Raw genomic sequence first — 11,335 nt, 5'->3', positions numbered from 1 at the left:
CTAGTTGGGATGATTTTTGTGCAAGATGTGTCAGCAGTCAGAGGTTTTTCTGATGAAGATGTACAATCATTAAAAACAATCATTTTCCAGGGTACATTTTTCTGAGTCTGCTTTTTCGAGAATTTAATGGCCTACAGAACGAGCAGCTTTTGAAAAAGAAAAACAGGTCTTCTCTCATTAATTCTTCAATTATCTACTTCAAAACAATTCCACTGGAGAGTCATAATCATAAACTTCAAATGCAAGAAAAGCATCTTTATCCCCTGCATAATCATTGTGGATGGCGCTTGGAAAATCGAATGTTTTAGCACACGACTGTGTCCCGTTAATTGCACCAGACAATCCTCTCTCATTCTTTACTGGGATGGACAATCCTGGTGCAGTCCCTATCTCCAACTTCCAACTGGATGAGAGAGAGAGAGAGAGAGAAAAGCACAATGTTCTCACCAGATCGCTGCTAGTCTCAAGGTCGTCTAACTGCCAGAAAAAGACAGCAAAAGAAACTCCTAAGGGAACAGAATAGGGAAAAAACATGACAATACACAGTTGTCACGTAACTGCTGCAATCTGACTCGGAAACGACGCCCCAGAAGCCAGAGCCGGGCAGACTGTTGACACTGGACTTGGCGAGAACAAGACGCAGGAGTGGGAGCAACAGAGAGGCACCGGGGAGCTTCACAGCCTGGGCTGTCGGAATGCGGCAACGTGCCAGCTTGGCAGTGGCTTCGCGGCCGGCTCTCCTGATTAGCAACCCGGCAGCCTGCGCCTGTGTCGGAGGCAGTGGGGAGGGCTGTCCTCCAGGGAGGCCGCCCGTCTGGCCTTCCTGAGCCTCCACCGCCAGGAGCAGCTGATGAGGCCTGTCACACAACCCCCCACACACCGCATCGCTGACCTCTTGACCGCTGACAGACTCAGAACACTGACTCACCCGCCGCCGCCTCACAGAGACAAGAGGCTTCGTATTGCGCTGGAAAAGAAAAAATAGATTTTTCTCTTACTCAAGCTTTCCTGCTAGTATGGATCTCATCTGATTTTTAATTGCAGAAAACAAGTAGCACTTCTTGGGAGGAGGTCTGACTCGGAGATGGCAGACAGGCAGCATCACCGGCTCTTCAGTTCCCTGTGATGATGAAGGTGAGAACTGGGCTGTGCAGCTCTAATCCTCGGGGCTTTCCTCAGAGGGGTTTCTAGGTGTCTAGAAATTAGCATCGGTTTAAGAGCCGTGAAGGGGTTAATCTGGTCCAATTATGCAATTAGTTTAATTAGCCAATTAAGAGCTGAAGTGGGGTGGAAAGCAGAAGACACGGCAGCCCTGGAGGACAGGGTGTGTGAACCGCTGTTAGGGTTTCCATTCAGAGAGCAACGTGTCTTAATTAGAGCAGGACTGCTGCTGACTGTTGTCCAGCAGTGCTTATATTAATTTTGTTTGCACATGTTAGAACGGCATCCTGCTGGTGTCTGGGCCCTGAAACAAGAGGGGAAATAAAAAATAATAATCGATATGATATAATAACCGAATATGTAATCGATACATCAGGAATGTGTTTGCATTTGGAATTCTATTCTATGCATTTGGAATGTTATAAATAAAAAGGTTTTTGGGCATATATATAGTATAGCACTGAGAGCTACATAACATTACATTAATTAGGCTCTTTTAGTTATTAAAATCTTTCGCTACCTTCAGCAGCCGCTAACAATTCCGTCTCTGACAGAACACATATTCACCGATGCTGTAGTGCCATCTGGTGGTCCAAATGTAAATAATTAAATAATTGAGCTGCTCTGCTCTGTCCAATTTAGAGCCGAATGTGGCATTGCTGTTTTTATGTATATATAATTGGCATTCAGAATTAAAACAAAAATTAACTACAGAAGAAAAATAAAATTAATACATACTGAGGCACATACAACGTCTCACTCCACATTTTAAAATAGTTAGGGCTACTAATTATCAGTTGTTAACTACAGATAGCATATATCAATTACTGCAATTTTCGAATTAACTAATTGCTATCACATTCAACTGTGTTGTACACAGTAGTCAAGTTAAGTATATCCTGAACCAGTTGAATCCATTATATCGTATGTTGAATTCTTGCATTAATTCAAACAATCAACTCACAAGGATTTATCTACTGAAATCCAATGGTGTCAATCAGGCCAATTCCAATCTGAAGAATAATTAGGTAATCAGCACATCAATTACCTGCTAATTATAAAGTGTCCCGATTTAATGAGGGACAATTATGGATATTTTACAATATCCCGCAAGAAATTTGCATCCAACAAAAAAGCCAAAACGGAAGGCTGTGTGTTACAAAACATAGTCTTTGTGCCTCACTAGAGGACGTTTCATTCAGTACCTGCCGTGTTGTTGTGAATTCTTCAGATCACTTGCTTTATTGAGATCTTTGGGTTTCCAACTGCATTTCAAGTCAATAATTTGTATAAATGTATCCTTCGAGTGTGCAGGGTATTATATATATATATATATATATATAACAATATATAAATAATACCCTGAAAAAAGAGAAAGACAATATATACACTATTACAAATGCACACACATCAATAAACACAATTCTATTCACATGCCTTAAAGACTTAACGACCCCTAAATGAATTTAATTCCAAATCATAATTTTATTGGCCTATTGTACTAATATTTACGCTGTAAAAGATTACAGTGATAGTCATGATTGTTTAATGAGGTTGTTCTCGAAAAGTTCTGGCCCGTGTTGAGTGTCATCTAATTGATCTCCCTCTGTCAACCGTGGCAGTGGAGCCGCCAGCCAGAAAACACGAAAACACCTCCCTTTGTGTCTGAATTCGTGGCACACGGTCATGAGGTTTACCTATAATTATGCAATCAATACCAAAACCCTGTTGTTACCCTTCCTGGGCTGCAACCACTTATAAAGCCAGCCATTAAAAAAACAAAAACCCTGCTGTTTTGAATTTGTGTATTTCAATCTTTTTTTTTGCCTTCATAAGTCAATGTGGCCAATTTACTGCAGAACTGCAGGGGTCTTCTTAACCACCAGAGAATTTGTAATCTGAGTAATATTCCATAAGCCCCCTGCAGGCAAATTTGCAGGCCTGCTGTGCTGCTACACAACTAGAGAGCATAGAAGACACTTTTTTTTTTCAAATTCTTACCCAACTCAAGGATAACTATTCCAAGAAAATCTTCAGCCATTTAAAACAGAAACAAAGTAAAAAAAAAAAATAACAACCAAAAAAACAACAAATAAATAATCTCACAATCATCCATTTATCCCAGCAAACAAAACAACAGGCAAAAAAAACAACACAGTAAGTTTTATTTTAGAAGGTCATTCTTAAATAGTTAAAGAAACTAGGGCACTCTTCTGAGAAAACATGTTTGGTGTTGCACAACATTTCTTTCTATCAGAGGATAAAAAGACTGAAACTTAAGTTAACTATGTCTGACACCACGGTGTCCTTTTCCTAGAAGACGCTTTCTTGTGCCGGCGTCTTGAAAAGCCATAAATAAACCCAAACAGCAGGTGTTGTTGAATGCTAGTCTATTGAACAAGATCATTGATCACTGGGCTCTCTGGAGACGAAATGCTGTAGCTGCCGAAATAATCACGCTGTGAAAGGCACAGCCAGAGAGATGCTTCAAAAACGGCCAACGGGAAAAATTTGAAATAATAAATAAATCTGCGGACACCTATACTTGTCATGTGCAAATTGCAGAATTTGAGCATTTATGACGTGTGAATGTAGATCATGTTTCCAGGTGTGTGTGCGTCCACAATCCTTTTCTCCTGGACGGAAAATCAGAGGATGTATCACAAGAAAGGAAGGAGAAAAAACACAAACACAAATTAAGTCTCTTCCATTTTGTGTTTGTGTAGAGAAGCGTCTAGATGTTAGTTACGGTCAAACACATTTGTCAATGGCGGACGGAAGCCCTGAACCCCATCCTCACGGAGTGTTTGTTTGAGGACTCGCTGTAGCCCTGATTTTGTTTGACAGAGCAGCGCTGAACACCTGTGTCAACACTGTGTGAGCCGGCGCTAACTGGACTGCCACTCGGTGTGAGCCAGCGCCATGTGGATACCGTCCTACTAGGCGTCACATCTAAAGTCAGTGCATCGTTACGGACACTGTGTCGTGTGTCTTTCTTCCCAAATCAGACAAAAGAATTGAGGGATTCTCCAAAAGCAGGTTTGATTTGATCACTGTCTGCCATTCTGGCCCAATAGTTCTACTCAAATGTCTTTCTCAAACACAGGGATCAATAAATACATTAAATATTCTTTATTTAAGAATAGCTTCACATGATTCAGAGCAATAATTAAGCAACAAAAACATGGAATAACACTTATTTATAAAATCTCAGGTTTCATTAGTAACACCACAGAAAGCCAGACACCCACAACATACAAGCAAATCAAGCACAGCCCCGTGGGAAAGTTGTAATGACCGTTTATTAATACAGAGATCACAATTGCGTACAATATCAACGTACTTTGTTGGCATGCTAGCTGGTGATGACAGTTTAAAAAGTATTTTTTTTATACAAAGTCTTTATTGTTTTGTTCATCCAACATCAGATCGTTTTCTACAATATTCTCTAGACTCGGTTTAGTTTAACACTGATCCACCTACACGTATGAGGCCGGCGGCGGCGGCTGCCGTGACAACTTCAAAACAAGGCAATAAACACGTACACAGGAATACAAAAGGCTGCTTGTTTAATCTTCCAGCCAGAGTTACTCACATCACAGTTTTATTAAATAAGTTATACAGTCTTTGACTTCAGTGTTCTCTCCTGCTCTGCCCCCAGAACTACACGGGCCCCGGCATCTCCTAACAAGAGCCACAGGCCTTCACAGCACGGCCGAGAGGAAGCTACCCGATTCCTCCGGCTCCACTCGCCTTGTTTAAAATTTCAGTAGCATCGTTGCTGGCTCTGTTTCACAGACATTTAATGAGCTTCTCTCAGGGTTTCCTGTGAAGCATCGCTTGACCCCCTGAATTCAACAGAGATCCGTTGCTTTTTGTTTGTCCAATAATGGCAGAGTTGTGCGCCATTGTATTTATTTTTCTCGCCTGTAGTATGAGACATTGCTCTCACGATAAGCGACGCACCTCGGCCTTTCAGGGCTTCGATTCCCAAAGGAGAGAACGCGAGCAGAGCAAGAATAGTCACACCTATCACCTACTCATGACGCGGCATGACAGTTTTCCCGCTCAGATCCTGTCTGATGTGCAAGAACGGAGCCGCGCTGCATTGCTCTGTGCGCCTCACTATTCCACAATGCCTGTCAGGAATCACTTGAATTAAGTTCAACAATTCAAGTATAAATTCTGATAAATTAAGATTGTGATAAAAAGAAAGCTAACTTTTTTTTAAACCGTGAAGATTCCCAATTTCCACCGGACAGATCAGGAGCTCACAGGATCTCTGTACGATGGGGTTTTTAACGCACACCCCTCACATCCCTGAGGCTAACAGATTTAGATTGAAATCACAAAATCTAGATTCCCTCCCACTCCCAGAAAAAAGTGGCATTAATTACATTGGCAAAAAATATGATTTGCAACCTTCCCCTCCCTCCACTCATAAGGCCAGTGAGATCAGCTCCAGACAAGAAACGTAACTCCTGTTCTCTGCAGTTCATCTTCTGCGACAGTTAAGGCAAGAAATCATGTGACCAGTTAAGAGGTCAGCTTAAGGGGGATGTGCCCAAATCCAAATTCAGTGTATCTCCTACTATAGCTTTACAGTCTGAGCAGTCATAGTCACTACTAAAGACGTGAGTGAGCAACTAAGCCTTCCCTACAACTCTCACAGGTGTGCTACGTTTAAGCTTCAACAGACACTGTGAAACCCTTGCTGTAATACCTTGGGTTTCTCTGGGTGTCTGTGCAGGAAGATAATTGCATTTAGAGATGGGCTCTTGTGATGACAGCTGCTCCAAGTCATGTTTAAATGCATTCCTCACATTTACTAGTGCGCTTTCCCCATCAAGGCTTGTCCTACGCAGGCTTCCCTTTCCACCATCATATAACCTACTGCTTCTCCGCCAAACAAGTTTCCAAGGTTTCCAATATCATTTATTCCCTCAGGAGTGGGAGGTAAGATCCCCAAAGTCCTTTCTTCACGATCTAAGTCAGGTTTGAACCCAGGACTGCAGGGAAAGTCCGATTCCCCATATGAATTGTGTCCTCTAAGCTCGGATACATAGTCTGCATGTCACTGCAAATGTGTACCTTAGCACTGAGAGAGTCGGGTATAAAGGAAAATGGAGAGCAGTGCCTCACAGTCACACTGAAACCCTCGGTCTGACACGTCCCACAAGCCCTCGGGGGAGCGGGCGGCAGTCACGGCAGGAAACGGCTCTTGTGGTGACCGGCCGAAGCTGCACAGCTGTGCTGCAGTTCACAAAACAGGGGCTCCTGTCTGTTATGTGGGCTCTTCTACTGTCAGCAAACAGAAACTAGAATAACAACACGGGGTAATTAATGCTACTTAGTAAGACCGTACAGCAAACACAAAAGACAAATCTTCTGAAGAGTTTTGTACAACTCTCAGGGCCCTGGGAGCAGCGAGGCAGAGATCACTGAGGTACAGCACTGAATCAAACCAAGTCAAATCAAGGATTAGAAAAGCAACACAAACACATCCATAAAAAGCAACTGCACACGTTTTTAGTAATATTAATTGTACACAGGATCAGATGCTGAAGTTGACTCTATTTAGCAGCAAGAAGCAGAAGCATTACATGTCAATAAGAACAGAAGGCAGTAGTCTAACATCTGGGAGAACTATTCCCTTCAAGAACTACATCTTTAAAATTGAGTTTTCTTTTTTTTCTTTCTTTCAAGTATACTTTTTCTCAACGTTTCAGATTTTGTCTTATTTTTTAGAATATTTTTGGCTGAAAAAAGGTAGTGGATGGAAAACTAGAATGTATTAAATTCACATTTGTTTGTTTATATACCGTAAAACTTCAATTAAACACCCCCCGCGTTTATTCCAAATACCTGCAAGAAGCCCCGGCGTCAATTGGAGGCTGGCGATTGTGTTAAACATTCATAAATAAAAACATTGAGGACTCATGCAGGGTAAGAAGAGCCTGGAAACATTGTAGAAGTAGGCTAATAGGCCAGGCTTTTATTATTATTATTATTTTTAATTATTATTATTTTTTAATAATTTGCTTTCCAAAGATGCAAATCACATTCAATGTATGGATACACTGGATTGAAAACAAGATACCGGTAATTCTGTTAGCAGTCTAAGATTTGATACACTGTGAACTCTCACTAAATAAACAGAAAGCACACAAAACTGTGGAAATTCACTTTAAACCAAACCATCAACATTATACTTCATTAATGCATTGTTTGTTCGAATTGACAGATAGTTAAATCACTAGAATTATCAGCAATACATATATACAGCTATATATGTATATATATATATAGTGAGAAATACATTAATAAAAACACACGTGATGGTGTTTTTTTATATGAACGGTATATATATTTACTGAAAACAAGAAAGATGCAAAAACTAAAAATAAAAGTTTACGTAAACATGTTCTTTCAATTGTATTAATGCATCTTTACAAACTGTATCAATTTCCTTTATTTATCAGACATTGTCAAGTCTCTTTTGTAACAGCAGTAAAGCACAAGAGGGCAACCCGGCGTTTATTAGAGCCCAGCTTCTGTTTTCCAGCTGCTATTTATGACCCGGCAGGTATTGGAAGTTTTACGGTATATATAAACATATATATGTGTGAGTGTGTGTGTTCTCTTTATAGAAATGCTGTTAATGCTTACAAATTGTTAATGGTTACTATACAGTCCATACACTACATGCACATCCACAATGGTGCTGTCAATGGGAGCTAGGTCTTGTTGTGGCTATCAAAGTCGATACATTAATCCCGCCATTTAAGAGACAAAAGTTAAGGTAGACGTTTCGAAAGTAAACTTGTTGTCATGGCACAGCTGTACGTTAAGGAATGATGCACTACGATAGTTAAAAGAAGAGAGAAAGTAAGAATGGAGTGTGCTAGTCTTCTAGGAGTGTCCTCCCAGTCGTCCACGATGACAAATGACTTCTCTTCGTCTTCCTGCAAGGCAATAATAAACAGATCAGATAACGCAATACTCCCAGGGAGGGCCATAACCGTTTCCCCCAGACGCAGAGCAGCAGTGCGATCGCCTGCGAATAAAGCAGGAGTCTGTGTGACAAGTGCGTCCCATTGCTCTTTTAAGTCTCAGCACACGGCTATGCCATGCTTTATCAGTGGCGATGTTGGTCATTTCACAGGCTAATATCAGCAGCGAATTATGGAAAAAGGAAATCATGAAATGTGTCATAAACTGTGTCCATCTAGTTTTTAATGATGCTTTTCTTTCAGAAGAAAACAGAAATCTTCACTCTGGGTGGCCCACAGTCTTGATACTTTATATATATATATATATATATATATATATATATTCTGCTGCATTTCTGCAGACTCAAATACAATGGGGCACTGTGCTGTAAAAATGCTGATTAGTTCCAGATATCAAGGCTGCTTTTTAATCTAAGGAAAAAACCCAGCTAGACATTCGCTCTAATTGTCTTGTGTCCCAGAGCACAGACACAGTGCACGGACTGATACCTACAGATGTGAGCTTCCATTCTTTAATCTGTTTTGCAAAATGGAACAAAATGCTTTAGTAAGTTAGGACCTCGAAAAACCACCTTCAATACATCCTTCACAACCAGTTAATTAAAAGGTCAAAACGTAAATAAGAAAACGAAAACAAATGGTGCAGGGTAAAACGAATAAACCACTGTATTTATATATATATATATATATATATATATATATATATATATATATATATATATATCTTGTGACACGATATCCATCCTGTCAGTGTTGCAGCTTCAGCACATTGCCTTTTCAATATATAGATGAGCCGATAGCAGCCGAGCCGTGCTCTCCTGGTGATTTACTACAAGCACTTACACCTGCGCTTTATCGCCCGGGAGGCTGAGCCAGGCTGCTGCTCGCCACGGTCCAGACACTCGCTAACCTCGGGTAACGTGAGGCTCCTCCACCGTCATCCGGCTGCAGCACGTCTGCTATCGCCTCTCCTCAGCCCCCATTTAGCTGCGAGGCCTTTATCGCGCTGCATCTTCACAGTGTTTGCCCGGCGCGGTGAGAGGAGCTGCCTCGGTGCTCGACGCCACCGCGCAGCCAGCAGCCTCTGCAGCATGAGCCTGTCATTTAGATTTAGACCCCGCTATCAGATAAAACGCTCGCACGGAGAAAGTGCTGCGGTGCACAACAGTATCAGTGCGGCTCCCACACGGCTGCCTGATGCCGAGATAGGGGAGGCTGTGGTCTCGCTGCAGCGGCAGGCATTGTTCCACCGCAATTAGAAAGGCTTCACGGTTAAAAAATAAATAAAAGAATAAAGAAAATAAAAAAAAGCGTCTGCAGAAACGAGGATTTCCTCCCCTCGCAGGTTTATTGTTCACATCTCCCAGCCTGGCAGTGGAGCTTTGTGGTCAAGAAGGAAAACACAAACTTCAAAGTCTGGGGCCAATTAGCGCTTAACGACTTTAAGCCGTTGATAAGAAAGGATATAGCTGAGCCCTGTGGTTGGGCCTGTTACACTGGAAACAGCACAAAGCTCTCAAAGTGCTGCCCCCCACCAACGCCTTCCCCCGTGACGCCCCCCACAGAGACCGGCTCGCCCTGCCAGGCCCACACTGAGAGGCCTCCTATCTCCCTGGCAGCTCTCCTCTCCGGCCTGCCGCAGCTGTTCTCCGGGGGTCACCCCTTGCCCCCATGCCACCGTCTGAATTGCTGCGTGGGTCAGAGACGCCTGTCGGGGTCTGGCTCTCGCAGGGCACCGTAATGGCCATTAGTAAGAGGGCCAGGAGAAGTAGAGCCTGTCTCTTTAATGCATTAACATGCCAGGCATCCGGCACAAACAAGGACGCAGCTAAATGTAATAAATCTGGGAGTTAATTGAGAAGCAAACAGCATTATTTATAATCCAGAAGAGTGCCGTCAGGGCTCAGCAATTAAATGAGCTGCTAGGAATCTGCGGCTCCGTGTTAAACGCGGCCTCCGCCGGGAGTGGGCTGCTGCTAGACGACCCCTGCCAGTGCTGTGTGGCCCCCCCGAGGGGCGGCTGCATTCCCCCCATCTGCTCCCTGCCAGCAGCCCCGGCCCGCAGCCCCCCGCGCTCCCCCAGAGCAGCAGCTCCACGCTCTGGCACGGCTCTCCTCAATTATTTATTTCCAGTCTAATCACGTTCTTATCTTTATATATCGCATCAGAGACTCGATTTACATATCATAGAGGTGCACCACAGATGGGATTATTGTCCTCGGCCTCCAACTACACGGCTCTGGATGCTTTAGGAGACCCGGCAGCTTCCACACAGACTTGCGAGCCGAGGCTCTCTCTCTCTCTCTCTCGCTTTCTTTCTCTCTCCCTCTCCCTCTCTGACAGATATTTAGAGAGAAAACGGAATAATTACAATCTAGTATTACTGGAAAACAAAGGTTTTTTCTTCCGTGATTGATCTTTCTCAAAAAAAAGAAGAAGAGAGCACAATTACTCAAAAAACACAACGATCGTCTCCTTTCAGCGCACGTTCGTGTCTTTCGAGTGTACCGCACCGAGCCCCAGAGAGGATCTCTCCTCTCTTCTTAGCGAGAGGAGCACTGCAGAATGCAAAAAATAAAAGCTCCTCTCTCTTTCTGGATTGCGTATTTTCCCCTGACTCCCCTCCGCGGCGCTACACACGCGTGAAGCCTACAGACACATGAATAATTGACATATCCTGATCGTTTAGGAGCCCCCAGAAGGTGAGAGACGTGGAGAGCGGGCCGCGGCGGGGGGGCAGCGGCGGTGCGGTCGGGGCGCGGGGGCCGTGAGTGACAGCAGCGGTGTGTGGAGGGCGGGGAGTGACAGCGGCGGTGTGAACTCACCCCACGCTCTCTCTGCTACACCATCTCGTACTGATTGGCAGTGATGAATCGCGACAGGCAGCAGGCCAGGAGCATGCCAATCAACTGCAGGGAGAGAAGAGAAACACAGAGGCATTAGCACAAGCAGTGCAGCCCGAGTCAAAGGGGTTGCTAACCCAGAGGTTTAAGATAACAAAAAAAACCCCGACCCTGCCTGTTTCAGCTGTACAGTGAGCTCACGAGCCACAAACACATTTCACACGACCACAACAAAACAACAACAACTTGTCAAACATATTATCCTCGCTGCGCATTATTACTTACTAAAGTTCAGTTTGTCCTCAGATAATGATGGTT

General features: G+C 43.4%; 1 protein-coding gene across 1 annotated transcript in view; it reads right to left on the bottom strand.

The window, feature by feature from the left end:
* Positions 1-4,445: 4,445 nt before the first annotated feature.
* The window catches only part of tspan7 (tetraspanin 7), a 61,353-nt gene continuing 54,463 nt past the window's right edge, over positions 4,446-11,335 (bottom strand). The window contains exons 7-8 of the mRNA XM_066706052.1: positions 11,000-11,083; positions 4,446-8,126 (exon numbers count right to left, since the gene is read on the bottom strand). Of these exons, the coding sequence (XP_066562149.1) occupies positions 11,015-11,083 (69 nt within the window). The 3' untranslated portion in view covers positions 4,446-8,126; positions 11,000-11,014. The remainder of the gene's footprint in view (positions 8,127-10,999; positions 11,084-11,335) is intronic.

The sequence above is a fragment of the Amia ocellicauda genome, chromosome 6 (assembly GCF_036373705.1).
Source record: "Amia ocellicauda isolate fAmiCal2 chromosome 6, fAmiCal2.hap1, whole genome shotgun sequence".
Lineage (NCBI taxonomy): Eukaryota > Metazoa > Chordata > Actinopteri > Amiiformes > Amiidae > Amia > Amia ocellicauda.
The sequence above is the reverse complement of the archived record's forward strand: the minus strand, read 5'-3'. Positions and strand labels throughout refer to the sequence as shown.